This window comes from Acipenser ruthenus, chromosome 3, assembly GCF_902713425.1.
Source record: "Acipenser ruthenus chromosome 3, fAciRut3.2 maternal haplotype, whole genome shotgun sequence".
Classification (NCBI taxonomy): domain Eukaryota; kingdom Metazoa; phylum Chordata; class Actinopteri; order Acipenseriformes; family Acipenseridae; genus Acipenser; species Acipenser ruthenus.
The window spans coordinates 25017783-25039809 of NC_081191.1; the positions used below are offsets into that span (position 1 = coordinate 25017783).

At 37.2% G+C, this 22027-nt stretch overlaps 1 protein-coding gene across 1 annotated transcript; it reads left to right on the forward strand.

The window, feature by feature from the left end:
* The first annotated feature begins 10540 nt into the window (after window positions 1–10540).
* On the forward strand, window positions 10541–19337 carry cndp1 (carnosine dipeptidase 1). The gene is made up of 12 exons (XM_033992331.3): window positions 10541–10674; window positions 10985–11095; window positions 12285–12428; window positions 12734–12896; window positions 13001–13089; window positions 13710–13907; window positions 14874–14958; window positions 16582–16742; window positions 16832–16996; window positions 17496–17637; window positions 18821–18968; window positions 19151–19337. The coding sequence occupies exons 1-12, from the start codon at window positions 10672–10674 to the stop codon at window positions 19221–19223; spliced, it is 1482 nt and encodes a 493-aa protein (XP_033848222.1). The 5' UTR covers window positions 10541–10671; the 3' UTR covers window positions 19224–19337.
* The last annotated feature ends 2690 nt before the right edge of the window (window positions 19338–22027 follow it).

A 22027-nucleotide genomic window follows, 5' to 3' on the forward strand; every position in this document is an offset into this window, starting at 1 on the left:
GCGTGGATCACTCGGTGGAGTCACAACTTTGTTGTGAAACAAGGAACATCTAAATGCTGATTTATTCTCTAGGGAGGGGGGTCAATTAGGGAAGTTAGGGTTGGCCGAGTGTGCCTACGGCTCCACTCTTGGGGGGGGGGGGGGGTAATGTGTGACAGGAGTGAAAGGAGTCCCTCTTGTAATCCACCCTCCCGACTACTGGCAGCGCTGTGCAGGAAAGACCAAGACAGAGGAGAAAGGCTGAGTCATGGTTGGGGCAGAAGCCGCAGTGGTGGCGGCCATCTTAACTTGGGGCAGGACCTCATGGTTGAGCCCCATTATTGCAATCAGCTGTGCTGCGCTCGACGATTGGCTGAGGTGGGGCAGTGCACTGGTTGTAGGGGTGGGGCTCGGCACTATTTAGGCTGTGGGGTTCTGCCATTTGGCCCCGCTATCCTGGACTGAGACAGTTGTGCTGCGTGAGCTCTGTGTGTTTTGTTCACTTGTTTGTTTTGCTTATATCCAGACTAAAGATTCCCAGGCCGGCTGCCTTCGAGCCCGGACTTTTCCCTGTGATCCTTGACAGCTTCAGGAACTACTTATCCTGTTTTTGAAGAGGGAGCCCGAGCCACCTGCTGTGCTGTGTGGATCACTGAATTACCTCGTGGCAGTGTTTCTTTTCTGTTTTGGACTATTTTGTTTTCATTGCAAGCCTCTGCTTACCATAGCTGGTAACAGAGAAAGTTTTTTTTGTTTGCTGCAATTGTGTTGAAACCCACTGCTCGGGACTTTGTATTTTTGTGGGTGTTGTAAATAAAAATCCAACCCCCAACTACGTGTTTCCTGTCTCCATCACTTCTGGGTCACGTCACTTCCTCCCATAACCCACCACACACTGCATACTGAAATCTCATACACTACACACTACATACTGAAATCTCTCACACACTGCATGCTGAAATCTCATACACTGCATACTGAAATCTCATACACTTCATATTGAAATTGCTTACATTAATACTGAAATCTAATACGCTACAATGAGATCTCATACACTACACAGTGAAATCGCATACACTACATAGTGAAATGTCATACACTGCATGTTAAAATTGGCAAAATAATGATGACAACGATTATTTGAAAGTCAAGGCCTTTGCTTTGGTAGTAACGCTGTAGAATATTTTTTCCCCCTGAAAATGAAGATTATCTTTTGTTTGTTGAGTTGGGCTTTCATACATTCCCTTTTGACAAAAAAAATTGAAAAGAAATGAAGAGGATATTGTGAATCAATGGAGTACTCTGTTGCCTTGAACACATAACAAGGCACGAGTTCAACAATGAAATCATTATTTTGGAGCGTCTACACAGAGATCTTGAAGACCATACAAGAATATTAAGTTTGATGCTTTCTGTGTGCAATTCTTTTACTGGTGAACCTGAACATACACAAGAACTTTGAATTCTAGAAATGATTTACAACACTTTTCGTCATTTTCTAAATCAATATGAAACCAGATCGCTCTGTCCTGCCAATGCATCTTTCCGTGTAGCCGTACCCCCCAGCTGTTAGAACTGGGGTTGTGGGTCGTCCTCGATACTGCATTTCACGAGAACAAATAAATCACTGCATATCTCTTGGATTCTGTTGGCAAAGAATTGCTAAATGCTTTGGAATACACCGGTGTACTCTTTTTAGACTCAGAAACCGTCTCAGAATTTAACCACAGTCATTTTTTGCTATTTCCAACCCTGATTTGAATCGTGAGATATTTAATATACTACAAAAACATATGTGCTTGGAAGTCTAAGAGGACGTAATCTCCGTGTTCATCGCTGGAGTGTAAGTATTTGAGCTGTTGACCCCGTTGGGAGAGCTTTCAGACGGCGTATGGCAATTTGAAGACGGATTTATAATGTCCAAAGTTCTAACCACCTGTGGTATGTAATGTAACCCTTTTAACTTTTAAATGTCTTAATAAATACTTTAATTATTTCAAACGTTTGGCTTTTCCATTATTTTAAACTATGTAAAATCTTGTAGAACAGTAAAAGAACTACAAAACAAAATGTTTCAACATTTGTCGTCTCATTTGTGAATAGGTAAAAGCAAAACTATCCGGACCAGGCATTAAAAGGGGTCTGGTCGTCTTAAAACTAAAGGGTCCTACTAATTACCACAAATTACCCCAGAGTTACCCCCAAACTATTACAAAGTTACCACAAAGTACCACAAAGTTACCCCAAAGTACCACAAAATTACCACAAAGTACCCCAAACAATCCTTAAATAGCATAAACGAAAATACATTTTACTCTAAAAAATGATGCATGCTAAATGAATATAACAGACACAAAACATATATATAATTTGAGGCGATATACTTTATTGCTTTGCAGTGAATTACTTTACAATAACAAAACTTGTTTTTTAAACATGTTTATATCAATGAGGATAACTAAAGGTAACTTTATTAATTTTTTATATATACCACAGGTAATGAAAATAAACAGAGAACTTCAGAACATCAGGTAATGTACTATATTAGCAAAAGACTCAAACACTGTTTACTATAAATGACAAATATATTTCTGTACCATCAGCAGTAAGATTTTCACCATTACCAATGCTTATTTCCATTATCTGTGTTGTATAAAAAACCCATTAATGAAGTTACGTTTAGTTATCCTTATTTATATAAACATGTTAAAACAAACACTTTTCTTCTTGTGAAGTTGTGCACTGAAACACAATAAAGTACATTGGCTCAAATGATACAAATGCATTGTTGTTTATGCTATTTAAAGATTATTTGTGGTACTTTGTGGTAATTAGTAGGACCGAGCAAGAATGCTGCCGACAATTACTCCTTATATAGTATAGCCTCCAAATGAAAAATAATTATCATAATACATTTTTCATATTTTTTTTAATAAGCAAAATGCTGCAGGACCAAGACAAAACTGTCCAGACAGGGCATTAAAAGGCATCTTATCTTCCTAAACCTACATCAAATGGTTAGCCTATTACCTCCCCATAGTCCACATATAAAAATAATTATCATTTTAGCAGTTTCCCTGTTTTTTAAAAATACATTTTAATGCTTCCGGACTGAAACAAAACTAATTATCAATTTTCCAAGTTCCGTTTCTTGGTGCTAAAAGAACAGCTCCCTGTGTCAAGAAAACCTGCAGTCCAGCAGGAATATACGAAATTAGGAACCAACTTGTAAATGTAATGTAAATGTATTTTAACAAATAGTGCAGAATGCCATTTTTACATAGTAACCATGACCCTATCTGCACTCTATAATGAGTTATAAGCCAGTTTTACATTTGACCTTCAGGAGAGGTCAGAAGTCACAGGCAATGATATTTTTTTTATAGAGCATACATGGGTTACTATATGTGTTCCATAGTAACCATGACCCTATCTATAATGAGCTATAAGCCAGTTTTACATTTGACCTTTAGGAGATAGCACATATATGGGTTACTATAAGCATGGCCCTATCTGCACTCTACAAGGAGTTATTAGCCAGTTTTGTAAGTTGATTATGTCATCCAACGTGGCCGCCATGTTTTTTTTTATTGTAGCAACTTACAATAACGCGCTGACAATAAAGGAACATACTGAAAAATAAGCGGCACACTAAACGAAAACAAGAAAGTGAACAAAGACAAGCAATCCATTTATGTGGCTTTTACATATGCTTTAATAAAAAGAAAGTGCAGAATGACTGTGTTAATGAATTTGTCAGAGCACTGTGCTTTGCTGGACAGCCACTGTTTATTGCAGAGGTATGTATAGGTGACTTTGTGCGACGGTACTGTCTGTCCATCAGCTAAAACACTGCCTAATGCGACAATCTTAATCGTAAATATTTGACAGAAAATGGTGATGCTTTAGTGATAAACTTACATGGAACTCATTGATGGAAATGTCCAGTGTGATTTTTGACGTGTCTTCCGATGGCTTGCACCACCCAGTTCCATTATTTTATTTTTATGATTTCAAGGCGAATAAACCTGGCTTGTTTTGTGCTGATGTCATGTTCATACCTTCTGTAGATACTGTTTCGGTCAGCACAGCGTTTGCTCAAACGTTCGCAAAGCACCAGTTAACTTGGTAAAATGTGGCTTTGACTTGCAGATTGTGCTTTATCAGACATGCCAGGGACATTAAACTTAATAAGAAACCAGAACTGCTAGACATCATATTCCACATGTAAAGTGTGTATACTGAAGTTTCCCCCCCCCCCCCCCCCGATTTTTACCGATGTTTCAATTAAATACTGTTTTTTACCGATGTTATCCCTATTTTAATATATGTAAAATAAACTCTGAAAAATTCCTTTTTTTTTTTAAAGATAAAAACCGAAAACGTGGAACACTAATTATGTTATACTCTCATCAAGCTTACCACTGCAGTTTGGTGAGGCACTGGACCTGAGATCAAACTAATGTTTTTTTTTTTTATGTTGAAACCATGTACTCTAATCTTAAGAGATTCTGAACAAAGAAGTTATTATTTGTTTATTTAGCAGACGCCTTTATCCAAGGCGACTTACAGAGACTAGGGTGTGTGAACTATGCATCAGCTGCAGAGTCACTTACAATTACGTCTCACCCGAAAGACGGAGCACAAGGAGGTTAAGTGACTTGCTCAGGGTCACACAATGAGTCAGTGGCTGAGGTGGGATTTGAACCGGGGAACCTCCGGTTACAAGCCCTTTTCTTTAACCACTGGACCACACAGCCTCTGTTTCCAATTTATTTCCTCAGGTCATCATCATACAACAACTTGTTTTAAGTTGGTCTTTAAAATACAACTTACCATTTGAACTGAGTGCTAAATTTTTTACTCCTTCAGCTCCTTCAAACATGGGTGACTGCTCAAGGCTGTGTATTAGCAAGCGCAAAAACTCTCTGTGGGGACCCCCTAGATCCACTGCCTCCTCCAATTTTCCCATATCATCCGAGAACTTAGCAGACATCCTTTTGTTCGGACTATAGGTAGCTCTTCGAAATCCTGTCAAGGCTCCATCCAAAATATTTGCTCAGTTTATGTTAAACCTGGAAATGTCCGCATGCCTTATTTTAGGAGCAAGATCTAATAAAATGTATTTTTCTGGCAAAAGAGTGGCTGCTGAAGTCCTATTTAAATGGAAATAGAGAAGACAATTAGTATTACTAAAAAACATAATTGCAATAAAGAACACCAATTAAACTGGATAATGCAATCTAATACCATTATTTAATTTCAGTAGAAAACACTTATTAAAAAGGAATGTATATTTGCACTAGTTCTGAGTTCCAGTAATATCAATTTCCTATTACTCTTTGTAAATATGCTTTTAAAACGCAAACATATCATTTAATAGATTTTATAATGCATATAAACTATTTCAATGGGTTCAATCTAATTGATTAAAAGAACTCAAATTCATTCAATTACTTTTGTAAACTAGACTGTATTTTCTAGTTGGCAGCTTCGATTTTCCACCAGAAATATTGTAATTTAGTATTTTGCCAAAACTCATACATATATATTATGTATGAGTTTTGGAAAAATACTAAATTACAATATTATATATATATACATATTTAGTATTTTGCCATAATTCATACATTATATATATATATATATATATATATATATATATATATATATATATATATATATATATATATATATATAATGTTTGAATTATGGCAAAATACTAAATACTAAATTACAATATTTCTTGTGGAAAATGTATATATATAGCTTAATATAAATGTACACACATGTATATACTAAATACATATGAGGTTGTGTGGTCTAAATTAATTAATGAATACATTATACACCATCATCATCACTGGATTGGAAATATATATATATAACACTGGCTGTGGTTGAGACGGAAAGATTCTGGCTGGGGACAGGTAAGTAAGCTGGGCTGAGTTGAGTGGGGGACGGAGGGGGGTGATGCTGGGACGCCAGAATCACCGTCGAGCCCTCTTGAGGTGTCGTGGGCTAGTCGACGAAACACTGAGGATGGAAGGTGCCCACTTGAAAACCCCAGAGATGTACCCTACTTAGCTCAATCCAGACGGTTGTCATGCTGATGCGCTGGGGAGGCCGCACTTTGGTTGATCCCCGGAGCCAGCATCGCAGCCGTTGTGTGTGCTGATGCGCCAGGGAGGCAAAATAAGCTGATCCCTGGAGCCAGCATTACACTTCAGCCATTAACACCAGACAGAAGGATATCTACATCATCATATGGAAGGAAACGTAAATGGATGGAGACACATATGGATCACATTAGTTTACTGTAAAGCTACGTCTTAGTTGGTGCTTATCTTAGCGAGAGCCGAGTTCAAATCAGCATGAAGTTTTAACATCTACTCTCGTGTAATGGAAATCATTTATATATATATATATATATACAGGTAGTGGACAAAAAAATGGAAACACCTGGGTAAATGAGGGACACCAAGTATATTGAAAGCAAGGGCTTCCACAAAGGTGTGGCTCATGCATTAATTAAGCAAATAACATCCCAGCATGCTTAGGGTCATGTATAAAAATGCTGGACAGGCCTGGTTGCCTATAATCATGGCTAGCATGGCTGCAAGAGGAGACCTCAGAGACTGAAAGAGGGGTGATTGTTGGGGTGCGTTTGGCAGGAGCTTCAGTGACCAAGACAGCTCAACTTGCAGATGTTTCATGATCAACGGTGTCTAAGGTGATGTCGGCATGGAACTCCGAGGGAAAGGCATCATCAGCAAAGGGCAACAGTGGGCGCATAGAGAATCAAGCTTTTAAGTCACCTCACATAACTGCACCACCAGTCTAATAATTTACTGTCTTTGTTATGCAGATTTACAACATGAATACAGTAAAAGGCTATATTAAATGTAACTGTATATTGGCTGGCTTGGGTGAAGTGTAAATACATAATGTAAAATACAAAAAATAAAATAAAAAAAAAAATCCTACAGCTATTATGAAAAACCTATGAGTACACTACCGTCCTTACATCATCAGGAATTTTTGCATGGAAGGCATCCCTTAATTTGAACATCACCATCATGCTGTCCCAATTCTTATTAAACTCAAAGGCATTCAAAATATACCCCATTTCATACAGTTTTGTACAATGTTCTTTTCTTCAGAGTTTTGCAGGAGAATGACATCCTTGTAGAAGTTTTCATGGGGTGTTACACAGCTTCTCGGTCTAGGATAGAAACACGCAGTGCAATTGATTTCTCTTTTTGTACAGCATTTCCCTTTCAATTCCACAGGAGACATCAGCGTCATAACAATTCATTTATAATCTTTACTATAACCTTTCACCGCTTAATGACAAGTTAAATAAATGTGTTTAATTTGTCGCTAAGCTGTAAGAAGAACTAGATCACAACATAGTTAACAGCTGTTTTAAACGAATTACCCATCTTTGCGTTCTGTTTGGCTATCAGCAAATAACCACATGACCAATGTAACCGTGTGTTTACTAAAGTAGCAAAAACAAACTGGTTTCACGACAATTAACATTTCAATATTTTTGAAAGTTAAACAACAAAAAATTGAAAAGCCAAAGCACTGAAAAAGAACACACGCGACGTGTCTGCCGGCATCAGTTAGTTAGGCCTACACTCTTTCACACTTACTGTTATCTCGTAATACACTTCGTTGCATTCCTAAACTAAACGGTAAAATTTAAAATGAACGATTCTCCATATCGGCCTGCAGCTTCAGAATCTAAAAAGAATAATACAAAATCTTAAATACAAGTTTGTATTAAATATGTTGCATTATTTTGTAATATATATATATATATATATATATATATATATATATATATATATATATATATTATTATTATTATTATTTATTTCTTAGCAGACGCCCTTATCCAGGGCGACTTACAATCATAAGCAAAAACATTTCAAGCGTTACAATACAAGTAATACAATAAGAGCAAGAAATACAATAACTTTTGTTCAAGTAAAGTACAAGTTTGACAAACCACAATTCAATAATACAGCAGGTAATAGTGATAGTTACATCAGGATATGATTAAATAGTGATAGTTACATCAGGATGTGATTAAATACAAAGTACTACAGGTTAAAAACTTGGCAGATTACAGTATTCTGAAGTACAGGATTAAATGCAGTAAAATAGGGGCTGATAAGAGCAAAATAAAGCACATTTACATGAAGGGTGATAGTGACCCAGGATACAAACAGAGGAGTTCTACAGGTGCTCTTTGAAGAGGTGAGTCTTAAGGAGGCGCCGGAATGTGGTCAGGGACTGGGCAGTCCTGACATCTGTAGGAATATATATATATATATATATATATATATATATATATATATATATATATATATATATATATATATATATATATATATATATATACGTTGTCATATTTGCTGTGTTTTATTTGTTATACAATACATAAATAAAATAAATAACGATATGGTGGTTGTTTGTTGTGACCATTGGTCCTGGTGTGACCAATGGGATGTGTTTAAAGCTCCGGCACCCGATTAACATAAAGGGGCGGAGTTATGTTATAAAAGGGCGCTGTGTCGCCAATTATGTATTGTTTTTACGGTCCAGATTTGGCTGTGTTATAGAAAGCAGAGAAGCAGTCAGAGCAGTGGTCTCTCAGTGGGTGCTGGAGATTAGCGTCCTGAAATAAAAGATTTGAAACTGATTTCAGCGTGTTGTCTCCCTTCTTCCCTGCCTGCCTGCGCAGAACGTTACAATTGTACCTTTTTCTTGACTTCGAGTGCCAAGTCCCAAAATGCAGCCTAGTTTGGTAGCGTGGTGTGTGTTCCTTTCTTGAATTTGTCAGTGAAGTGATATTCTGAACTTCGTTTGGTTTGCAAGCAGTTTGACTTTAACATTTAGTACTAGTAGGCCTACAAAACAAACTTCATTTCTGAATTGACAGTGGTATGTGCAGGGCGTGCTTCGGCCGATGCCCTTTGATCAAATGCATTTGAAAGAGAATTTATGATTCCCGGTCTAGTTAAAATTAGTTCTATTAGCTCTACCGCTCTACACCTCGATCCCTCCATTCTGGCAACATGTGCAACTGAAATGAACTCCTTTGCCTGATAAGGGAGTATTTTATGATGTGACATCACTGACCTTGTTTGAATTTTTAGTATGTAGTGTATCAGGTTTCACTATGTAGTGTATGAGATTTCAGTATGTCGCATATGCGATTTCACTCACTGTAACGTATGCAATGCGCTTTCCATCCATTTATAACTACTCAGAAGCAACTACTGTACATGAAACCTCCAATGATTCTATAAAAACAGATCGAGTATATTCATACCGGCATCTGGATTTGTTTTGTGTTTATAACTTCTAAAAATGTTTTAATAAATGTTACCGTAATCACGGCCGTGTGTATTTTCTGACGGACACAGATATTTTACAGCGGTATAGCCCCCATACACACAAACAGCTAGCTTGCAGCGTTGGTTCAGGGCAAATTATCAACACATATTGAGCAAATGTAATCAAGACCTGACAGACAATTAACTATATATATATATATATATATATATATATATATATATATATATATATATATATATATATATATATATATATATATATATATAATGGACGCTCTTAAGAAAAAAAGACAATTAAATATCCAGTTTGTTCAGGCCCAGCGTTACGGGCGGACCTTAGGGGGCCTGGCCCGTCCAGTTTAGGTCCAGTGCGTCCAGTTCTAGCGGTAGATGGTCGCTGGAATGTCTCAGCACCATGTGCGTCAAATTTAAAATCAATCAGCGCAAGTCATTGAGTCATTGTTTTAAATTAATATCTTTAGCAAAAGGTGACGCATTCAATAGGATTTGCTAAAACGTTTCTTGCTCTTATGTTCTTAGCTTTTTTTGTTTGTTTTGTTTTTTTCCAGTATTTTATTAAACAAAATAGCATTTTTTTAATAGACCGTTTTTTTGATTGAAATGAATGGGTAGAAACTTTGAACTTAAAAGTAAACAAATCAAGTGCAGACACAACATCATATTCGCATACATGCCAACAGTCCCTATATGGTCGGGACAGTCCGATTTCCTAGCAAATGTCCCGCGTCTCGATGCATAGTCTCGATATTTACACATAGAAAAAATTAATTTATTCTGCACAGTAGAGTTTGTGAAAACCACACGCTGTGCTCTTCGTGCGCCTGTTACATCTGCTGATCACCAACTTATACAAAGGTAAGAACGCTGAATTATGTCTATTTTTAGTCACGATGGTCGTGTCTTGTTAAGTGGGGGGCGGGGATACGTCTATTATATGATAATGGTTTTTTTTGTGTATGACTCCTCCCATGTGTATAATGCATATTATGTATTATGTAGCGTATGCGATTTCAGTATGAAGTTTCAAGATTTCAGTATGTAGTCATTATGTAGTGTATGCGATTTCAGTGTGTACCGTATGCAATTTCAGTGTGTAGTGTATGTCCCTAACGGCGCCTTATAGAAAAGAACGTGTTCATACAATACAAAGTGGGGGAGGAGTTCAAGAAGGTAGGCTCCAGTATAAAAGAAGATTACTGTAAGGCAACACAGAGAACAGAGAGCGCACGAGAAGTCCGAATTAGGCGTCCAGCAATACTAGAAAAGGCATCACCTTTGCAAGTGTCACTGTATTACCATGGTAAGTGATTGTTTTTAGTTACTCTTGTATGATATAGTTATTTTTTCAAACCATATACAGCTACTTTATGTAAATCTTTCTATTTATACTTTATTGTAATGCTTATTTTGGGCTTCTAAAGTTTATGGTCAAACACCGAGATGTGTTTAAAATCTATTGCATAAAGTTTATTTTTAATTCTTAAACATTTGATTTTACAAAATGTGAGCAAATATTGTACACAAATATTTACAATGTATTAATTACAATATGATCATATTTATCATTAAAAAGAGATCTATTCGTCGCTATTTGTTTTTCCTTTGCCTAGATTCAACTTGCGGTTTTCTCGTTGTTGCTTCTTCACTGTACCCACGTTTGTTCGTTTAATTTGGATGAACTGAAAAACTACATTGATAGCCACCAAGAAGATTATGTACTGGTAAGATTTACAGCTTATGTTTATATCCCTAGCAATGTGGTTAAAAAAAACCGAAACTGATCCAGAGTAATATGAAAGAGTAGGAACAAAAGTTGCCAGTCAGTGCTGTGGTTTTCCATCATGTTTGTATGTGAATCGACCAACACTAATTGCAGTGCCATAAGGCAATGAAACTGAATGAATCATTAGCTGGGAAGCCTATTATTGTTAGGATTTTTCTTATTAGGCTTCTAATCTGGCTTGGGAAGCCTATTGTTTTGTTTTTGTAAGGATTCTTTTGTTTTGTTTATTATTAGTATTAGGCATTCAAGCCAGAATGGCTGGGAAGCCAATTGTTATTGTTATGATTTTTCTTCTTCTTCCTATTCTAATATAAAATCCAAATATTTGGTACTTAATGCTTTTCCGGGCTAACAACAACAACAATAATAATAATAATCTTTTTATATTATACAAATGGAATGATTAGGGTCAACATCCACCGCACCAAAGGGCAAGAAGTTACTATTGTCAATTCCATGGATCGACCTGCCATTCCTTCAAAACATATTTTGAGGAGTTTCATTGTATTGAAAGACTATTGCAGAGTCTTTACTTGACTTGTCTGCAACCTTCTGTGGCAAAAGAAATATCCTCTTTCAAAATCTATTCAAAGTGCTTCTGGACCTCCAAGCTAGTAAAACTCACAGTACCTAATAAACACGTCCCCAAAATGTGCTGTCCAGTGATGAAATGTGCTGCCAACATGATGAACCGTTACATTCCTTTGTTCAATTTGTTCAGTTTGTTTTGTGTAGCGAATTAAGTTTCAAGAGCTATGTTTCTGATTTTTTATTTACCACTAACCAGAGCTAACTGGGGACTTTAACCAAAATGCAGCAAGCAATACAGTGCCTGTTTGAAAAGTAGCTATTACAGTAAAGCATCCTGAATTGAAACTGATGGCACTTAACAAAAATATGTATTTCTGTCTGTTAGGTAATGCTGGTTTGATTACAATTATTTGTGTATAAAGGCATTTTAAAAAGATTCTTACTTGGTAGAATAAGGATCCTTAAAACAGATAGTTTCTATACTTAGTTATTTTATAACACAGTAAACAGATTTTTGAGTACAGTTTAATGTTATTATTTTCAAGTGATTGGCTAAGGAGATTGACAAGCTTGTATTGTTTGTTTTTCCCGCCTAGACCTTGAGAGATTGGGTTGCTGTGGAAAGTGATTCCAGTGATGCACTGAAGAGAGATGAATTAATGAGAATGATGAAAATCACCGAAAACAAGTTCAATGATATGAAAGGACACACAAACCTGTTTGATATTGGTAACCAGGAGGTACAACTAAAAGCTTATTGTTTTTTGAGGAGCCCTGTTTCCATGTATGTTTCCATCTTCCACAAGTAGGCCTTTTATGGCCAGGGTTTTGAATCCGGCTGATGCCATTAGGTGAAATGAGCTTATTTACGTCATCACAGAACCTGGGGTTACAAAGCTACATGGGACATTCTGCCTGCCGATAGCCAGTACCATTGTTCTTCGCAAATTAATGTCAAAACCACCATTTTAGAAAGAGAAATATCATTTAAAAGGGGAAGTGCTATGATTTATTTACCCTCATTTTAACTGTTTACTTATTACAGCTTCCTAATGGTCAGATTATTCCTCTACCAGTGGTTGTCACTGCTAGTTTTGGTAACGACTCGAACAAGGCCACAGTCTGCATTTATGGCCACGTTGATGTACAGCCTGCTAGAATGGACGACGGATGGGACACAGAGCCCTACAATTTAACTGAAATTAATGGTATGTTATATTATGTTTTGTTATGGGGAATATACTGTCCCTGAACTGGCTTGATTTGGGACAGGAGATCTGATTCCATGTTGATTATTTCTGGTTCCCTAAAGGAAATCTTTATGGACGAGGAGCATCTGATAACAAGGCTCCAGTTCTTGCCTGGATACATGCAGTAGAAGCCTATCAGGCACTGGACATGGTAAGTGTCACGTTTCAGTTTTTAGAGGCATCATTCTTCATTGGTTACCGTCTCCTTCAGAGAAACAGTCATCTCTTTTAAAATCTAATCTGTGCAGTCATGGGTATGGAAGTACCTGCCTATTGAACTCTCGTCCCTTTATATAAATCTGTCAGATAAGCTGTCTTGTCCACTGTGAAATAATCTAACTTGCAACACAGTAATGCAGTTTTTAATAGTAATAATAATATATTTATTTATTTTTATAAAGTGCTTTACAAAGGTAGGCTGTGAACTGTGCATTATATGCAGAGTCACTTCCAATATTACATTGATCTAACATCTCATCCACAGGATGGAGCACAAAGAGGTTAAGTGCCTTGCTCAGGGTCACACAGTGAGTCAGGCAGAGGTGAGATTTGAACCGGTGACCTTCTGGTTACAAGCCCTGGACTGTAACCACTGGACCACACTGCCTCCTTGAGTTATTTCATTTGTACATTTGTATAAAAAAGAATCAGCAAACTGAGGGACACATTGCAGATGTTTTAATTATGTTTGTAGACCGTACACAGCATTCTTGGACAGGAGAATCTTGTAGTGACAGCTGTTTTTTTTTTTTTTTTTAATCAAAATACTAGGATCTTCCTGTAAATGTTAAATTCATAATTGAAGGAATGGAAGAAACTGGATCAAACGGCCTGGATGAGTTGATCAGTAAACAAAAAGACGACTTCTTTTCCGATGTCGACTACATCATCATTTCAGACTGTGGGTGGCTTAGCAGGAAACCTGCTCTTACATATGGAACTCGAGGAAACTGCTACTTCTTTGCAGAGGTAAAGGAAAGCACTAATTATAGAGTGCAGAATATCTATATTTAACATCATTCCAAAAATAAATTGTGGTTAAAACTGTAGACCACTGTATGATATTTTATTTATTTATTTTTATTTTATTTTATTTTTTTAAAATTATTTTATCTTATATGTAGTGTTCCTTGTTTCTGGCTTATACCGAATTTTACCAAAAAATTATAGGATTTTTTTTTTTTTTTTTAACAGGACGTTGGTTTTTACTGATTTATACCCGATTTGTCCATTCAATATTTTCCCAGTACAATTTTCTAGGAAATACACAATATTTTGATTAAAATGCTGTTTTATTTTGACTCTTGACATTGTAATAAGCAGCCCTACACTGTATCCTAGGATACAGCCACTGTTAATTGATGGAAATGTCCAGTGTGTTTTTTGATGTGTCTCCCGATGGCTTGCACCACCCTGTCATTTTTTCTTTTATTTTTATGATTTCAAGGCAAATAAACCTGGCTTGTTTTATGCTGATGTTATGGTCATACCCTCTGTAGATACTATTTCCATCAGCACAGCGATTGCCCCAAAAACGTTCGCAAAGTACCACTTAACTTGGGCCTCGACTTGCACAGATTCTGCTTCATCATACATGCCTGGGACATTAAACTTAATCAGAAACCAGAACTGCTACGCATCATATTACACATGTAAAGTGTGTATACTGTGACCCCCCCCCCCCCCCCCCCCCTTTTTTACTGATGTTTTAATTAAAAACTATTTATTACCGATTTTTATCCCTATGTAAAATAAACTCCGAAAAAATTCCTGGATTTTTTTTTTTTTTTGAAAGATAAAAACTGAAAAATGTGGAACACAACTTGTATGTTACCAATATAAATCCATCCATGTGAATGCAAGACCCATAGTGCAGGGTTTCACTCACATTGTATGTATAAAATGCATGTTTATCTGCTTTTTTTTTTTTTTTAGGTAGAAGGTCCTAAACAGGATTTACATTCTGGAGTCTATGGGGGTTCAGTTTTCGAACCTATGATTGACCTCATTGGCCTATTAGGTAAACAATAGATCTGTATAATGTATACAAATGTAATTAATATAATTAATTTACCAGTATGCATAAATATCCCCCCAAAAATATTAATGAACAAAATTAGCCCTATTGTAAAAATGTACAGTATTAGAACTATTATTTTTATCCTGTTGGATGCAGAATAACTTGTCGACTGACAAATCTACTGCCCATTGTGACTGAACTGATATAATCAAGAGATGCAGATTTTTTATATTACTTAACTCATGGCAGTTGAATCAGGAAGATGAGAGGCAGCTCATTTACTCAAAAGTGTTTAATACATATTGCAGGTATATCCATTTTCTTGTCTATCTTCTGTCCATACAAATGTGGTAGTCTAGCTCAGGGGACGCAACATCTAAATAGCTTCTAAATTTTAGAATGTTATATAAACCGAAAGCCTTCCATTTGAATTCAAAGGATGTGCGGCTTTTATTCTCAAGCACGTTTGTACTAAATAAAGCATTCAGATTAGTGCATAGCTATCACTTTTGTATGCGAGCTAGAAACATAGGCCCTGTTCACAAAGCTTTAATTTAATGGCTGCTTCATAATTTATTTCGATGAATGAAGTAAGTATTCATGAAACTGTTCCAGAATGTTGTTGGTTTCGTTAACAAGACGGAAGAGTTTCAAAGACTTGACATCCACATTTTCAGAATACAGTACACCCTCGCTATAACGCCCTTCATTATAATGAATCTTCGGCTATAACAAACTTGTCCCCTAGACCCCAAATAAAACAAAAAAGAGAATATAAACAAACTGAACATCCTGATCTGTGTGCATTTGATGCCAGGTTTGCAGTGAAGTCAACTATTTTGTCTTAATAAAAAGCATGCACTGTGTAACTGTGTTCATGAAACGAAAATCATTTTATGTTGCAACAAAGATGGAAACTACATTGATCATTTGTTCAGCAAATAAAAATCTGAGGATCTGATTAACTTTTCATGTCAAACTTTTTGTCGGGTTGATTTGGAAAAGCTCAGTTTGGGATTCTTAAGATTTGGTGCACTTTGAAACGATTCATGTCAGATTAATTTTGAATAAAAGTTCAGCTTCAATTTGGGATTTTTGCTTTATGTATTGTGTGTTAATTCTTTAACGAATAGGATAAAGCAAAGGCAGAATACTGCATACATGAGACGAACAGGTACATGTAATTCTACTTTTATTCACAATCTCATCTCATTAACTTACTCCAACAGTTTATCAATCATTTTGATTGTCGTTTCGCTATAACGAACCCCTCGATATAACGAACAAAAGGCTTGGACCCCAACAGGTTCGTTGTAGCGAGGATGTACTGTACCTGTATCCTAGTATGTGTGCTTTGTATAAATCTTTATCACTGTTTCTGCATTCAGTCTTTACCAGGCTTATTAACTTGTGTACCATGTTACCTTCTTCTAAAAACCTCCTTAAAAGACTTGAAGCTGAATTCCTGAAGTGAGGTGCCTTTAGAAAAGACCACTAGAGCTGTGCAACTGTAACTTCTGCCCCTCTAAAACTCTGGCACCTGAGTCAGTAAATGGGAAAATCTCTATATAAAATCACAGTTCACTTTGTCACTCACTGCTGTTGTTACCAATGTTATTGCAGACACCCTCATTGATTCCAATGGTCACATCCTGATCCCTGGTATCAATGAAGCAGTTGCTGAGCTCACAGAGGAGGAGAGGAAGCGCTATGAGGCAATTGAATTTGACGTAGAGAACTTCAAGAATAAGATTGGAACAGACGGTCTTATGTATGATACCAAGGTAAATCTCCAGTACTTCAATAACTCAAAATTCGTTCTCTAGGTTCAATAGTTTTTTTTTATACATCTTTTATTTTCTTTTTAATCCAGGAAGAAATACTTTCACACCGCTGGCGCTACCCTTCCTTGTCTATCCATGGAATTGAAGGTGCTTTCTCTGCCTCTGGTTCCAAAACTGTTATCCCTGCAAAAGTGACTGCAAAATTCTCAATCCGTCAGGTCCCTGATATGGACCCCCCAACTGTGGAAAAACAGGTAGAGAAAACTTTGAATCTTTTTGTTTTTTAAACAAGTGAAAACTTAAAAAATCTTAAACTAGCAAGAAAAATAATTATCTAGAACAATAATTAAACAATATTATAGCTACTAATTCCATAGTACTTATCTGTGCACTTGTATTTGTTATATAGGTCTCAAATGATTAGACAAACTAGCTGGTTGAAGGATTTGTCCATGACATTTCTTCGACCTCTCCCCTCCACCTCCACTGTCTTATGTCTGTTGACAACTGTTTCTTGTACTTAAAGTGGAGGGACAAGCTGTTTAACACACTGCAGTTTGTTATTTTAATGTATCTAGCATATACAGCATATATCTTGAGTTAAACATTTCATCCAATGCCTTAATCTGTGCTTTATCTGGAACGTTTTCTTACTTGACGTCAGTTTCTTACAGGTTTACCTCAAGGTTTTTGTTTCAGTGTTTGAAGTGATGGATAAATTAACATATATGTATTTTTGCTTTGCCACTGTAGGTGACCACTTATTTAAATGATATGTTTGCTAAACGCAAGACCCCAAACAAGCTGAAAGTCACCATGATTATTGGAGCCAAACCGTGGCTTGCTGATGTCAGTGATCCCCTGTATGTTGCAGGCAGAAGAGCTGTCCAAAAAGGTATAATGCTACTGCGGATGTGTTACGTGTGTGGGTAGTCACTGGAAAACACCGAGGCAGACACCGAGTATTGGTGTTGATACTCCACCCAGGCGCGCAGAATTAATTTTCAACACAGGTGATGACACTTGGGTACCAGCAATGGTAGGACTAGTGTCACATTTAATAAAGAAACAAAACAAAGCTAAAAATAAGTTTGCCACACAAAATGATGAGTGCTAGTCCCACTAACAGGAACGTCCCGCACCAGGAACCTACTACTCTACGTAACCCTCTCTATATTGGTTTGGGATCCACATCCCCTAAGCTGACCTACTTCTGTTCAGTTGCTTCCCAAGTCCTGGCCTCCCATCGACTCCAGGTCATTCGGACGGTCCTGGCTGGGCAATCTCCTTCACAGGCACCGTCTTGCAGTTAAAGGGTTCCGTGGTAGTAGTTCCTGCAGAGCAGACGCTTTCCTCCTTGATGTAAACAAACACACTTCACGCCCGTCTATGTGTCCATGGCATTGCAGTCGCCCCAAGCTGTAGCGCAGCTGCATTTAGAGCTCCCCCCAGCCAATCCAGAACTCCTGATCAGCTTAGCACAGGGCGAGCCTCCTGCTCAGCTGGTCGCTTAGCAACGCGTCTCCGGCTGCGCATCGCAGCTGATTTCGCTATACAGTGGTAACACTATACAGTATAACCACCTTGCCTGCGGTGTAAAATAAGAAGAAATACATTATCTATAATATTTTTTCTTAAATAATGCATTCTAGTTTGCCATTTGAAATTATATTTTTGTATTAACATATAGGGCCTGATTTATTAAAGACATCACACTAAAATCTTACAAATCAAGTAACAAACAACTAATCTGAGTGTACCTATGTTGTTTGTTACTGGTTACGTTAACAGTTTTATATTTCAAACAATGATGCCAGTTTAATTTTGGTGCCCATGGTGCCATATTCACAAAGTTTTAAAGCATGTTTTTTTCAAAATCTGTTTTCATTTTGGCTGATATTTATTTTTTAATGGGAAAAGGGTAACGTCAACGTGAATAGATTAACCATTTCCACAATTTTTCCAGTGTTCATTGGCTATCCACCAAATTTTTTTTGTGTCGGGTGTTTTATCGGTTAAAACCGAAAATCAGAAGCCCTAGTTATCATTTAGTTACCCATGTCAACATCTACTTACAGTGTTTGGAGTGGAACCTGACTTGATCCGAGAGGGTGGAACCATTCCAGTTGCTAGAACCTTCCAGGATGTCACAGGAAAGAGTATTATAATGCTGCCCATTGGAGGATTTGATGATGGCTTACATTCGCAAAATGAGAAGATGAGCAGGTAAAAAAAAATGTAATTCAGTACACAAGCTGTGGGATCAAATATTTTGTTTACGTAACTGGTACGTATTTTGCTTTAAGTTACTGTGGAATCAGGCCAATGTCGGTAACAATTTGTATGTTCTCCAGGCTTTATTAGGCATAATTTTCTTATTAACCTTAAATCTTTTTTTTTTTTTTTAGGTATAATTACATAGAGGGAACAAAACTCTTCGCCGCCTATCTGCATGAAGTTTCACAGATTAATAAATCATAAGTTTACAACTGAGAAACAGAGACTTCTTAGATGTAAAGTCCAGAGGAAGGCTACAGTACTTTTGTGTAATGCTAGATATGTGGTACCTTTTTAAAATAAACACTTTTAAATGGTTCTTGTGGTTTTTTAATGTCCCTTGGGTTTTGTGGCATATTTTAAAAGTACTATATATATATATATATATATATATATATATATATATATATATATATATATATATATATATATATATATATACATACATACAGTTGTCCGTCGCGTATCCGACTGCGGCTGGACCAGAGTAAGGGCGGACAGGTAAAGTCCTATAATTTTATCCTGTTTTAAAAGCCAATATACACAGCTGTAACAATTACTATATTCACACAATTACTATTTTGCAATTCAGCTTTTATTAGGCAGCTCCACTAAATCCTTTGTTTATAAAGATACAGGGTATTGTGACAGGGTAGTCGTCTGCTGTGTGGGTGCGTGCATTTGCTGCTCTGTGACAGGTGGCAGGCGATCGTGATGATGGTTGAAGTTGATACACTCCGCAGGCAAACAGGATTTATTTACATATCAACACACTGAATAGCTCACGTGACACTACCAGCAGTGGTACAACACAGTGTACAAAAACTTTGGTGGGCTCTACAATCTCTGAACTAATCTTCCCTGTTCATTTATAAACGAACTCCGGCTGTCGGCGGTTTTGACTTGCTTACTCTCTTTGGTATCCAACCCTGGTTTTGGTTCTCTCTCACTCACTCACACATATATACACACACACACACACACACACAGGCGCCAGCTCCGTGGATGCTTGAGCACCCCCAAAATGTATTGATACGGGTGCTGCTGAGCTCCCTGACGAAGTGCAAAAAAATGTTTACACTGGAAAAAATACAGGACACGTATATGCAATTGTAAAACCTCTTGCTGCGTGCTTTCCCCACAGCTTGCATGGAAGCTCCAAAGAGGGGTCAGTGTTACCTGACTGTGAGGGAAATTAACTTGTATTTCTGTGAATGGTCATTTTTTTTATTACTCCCCTCCCATGACAAGTTGGCAGTGACTTGCCGAGAATACGGACTATTCAGTTTCCTATGAGAGGTGTTGTTCAGTGTTAAGACCTTGTCACAGAAAACGGTGCTGTTATAAATGTAATCACAGACAGTTTTATGATATTCCATTATAATTGCTTGCAAATACTTTGATTGTAAAACAGCAGTTAAATTAGTTTACCGTCAACCTTAATTCTCTGTGTGAATGCACCCCCTTATTTTATAATGTACTTGTCTGATAAAAAAAAAGGTTTCTGCGCAGTGCCCACCAATTTAGAGTAAAGTACAGTAATTGTGAAATGGATAAGCTTGTAATTCAGAGCATTAAGAAAACAAGTTCAATATCAGAAAAGACACATAGTACAGAACGTGATGAGACCCCCTGATCTGTAGATCATTTTACTAGTAGGCCTACTGAGAACAACACTATGCGATCCACTTGCAAGCTGAACGATGATGAAAAAACCCAGCAGTAGCAGCGAAGCAAAAACTAAGAAAGGCGCTCATTTCAACAAAAATTCTACTTTCAGTGGCTCAAGTATGACGATGAGAAAGGAAAGGCATTTCGCAGAATTTGTCAAGATGCAAAAGGCAGGGGTTTAATGCAGTTCTCTACAGGAGTAGAATCTGTATTTAATGAGGATGGATTTGATGGATGACATCATGCAATAGAAAGGTTTCATAAGCATGAAAAATTTGACTGCCACCGGTACTTGCAATGATACTTGCAATGATAAGTGAAGCCAAGAAAAAATGAAATGGTGTTAAAAGCATTCACATTACTTGCGTATCTTGCTTAGCAAGGCCAAGCTATACATGGTCATATAGATGACTGTGGCAGGGCGAGGAGCCCTGCACATGAAAAGGGGCAGGGCAAAGCCCTGTCATAAATGTATTGTTTATCGCCCCTGTGCAATTTATTATTTTGTATTTGTGTTATTGTATTATTATTATTATTATTATTATTATTATTGTTGTTGTTATGATTTATTTATAAATGTGACGGTGAAGCCGTGTATTTTGTATTGTTTTCTAGCGTGGATGGGAAGCGCCATCCACATTTAAAAAAACCTTGTCTTGAAGGTGACCATCTCCTGAGTTAATTAATTGTTGCTAATCGGGAGATGGTCACCTGCATATAAGCCTGCAGTTCTCATTGCTCTGGGTGGGTGTTCTAGGAAGGAGGAACCAGAGCGAGGTAAACTGAAAAGAAAACTAAACTAAAAAAAAATACGCTGGACATTTCATGCAGCAAGCTTGAAATCAGCTACGGATAATTGCAGCAAGCTACTTCAATTTTTGCAGATGACTGCCGAGGAACAATCGTACTGAAGTTGGTGCCAAAGCTAATGGATTTTGTTCTAGACTGGAGACATTTGCTGTGTACTTCATGTTGCAACTGATTCTGAAATTATTCTCTCGTGTTGATGCTGCAAATACAGCATTACAAGCCAGCACTTCCAGCCTTCAGCAAGCAGCCTTAATTGTTGAAAATTTGAGGACCACCATTCAGTATCTGAGGAATAGCTTTGCTATGTTTTGGACAAAAACAAAAGAGCAAGCAAACAATCTGAGCAACATGAGATGCGTTGCTAAGGAAGTAATTGAGCAGGTAGGCTTGCCCGGCGCTGAGCTGATTGGGAGGTCCGGATTGGCTGGGGGGCGTGCCCGGGGGGTCTGTGCAGAGTTAAGAAATGTCTGCGCTACAGCTCAAGGCTACTGCACGGCAATAGCCATACAGACGGGTGCTGAGCGAAA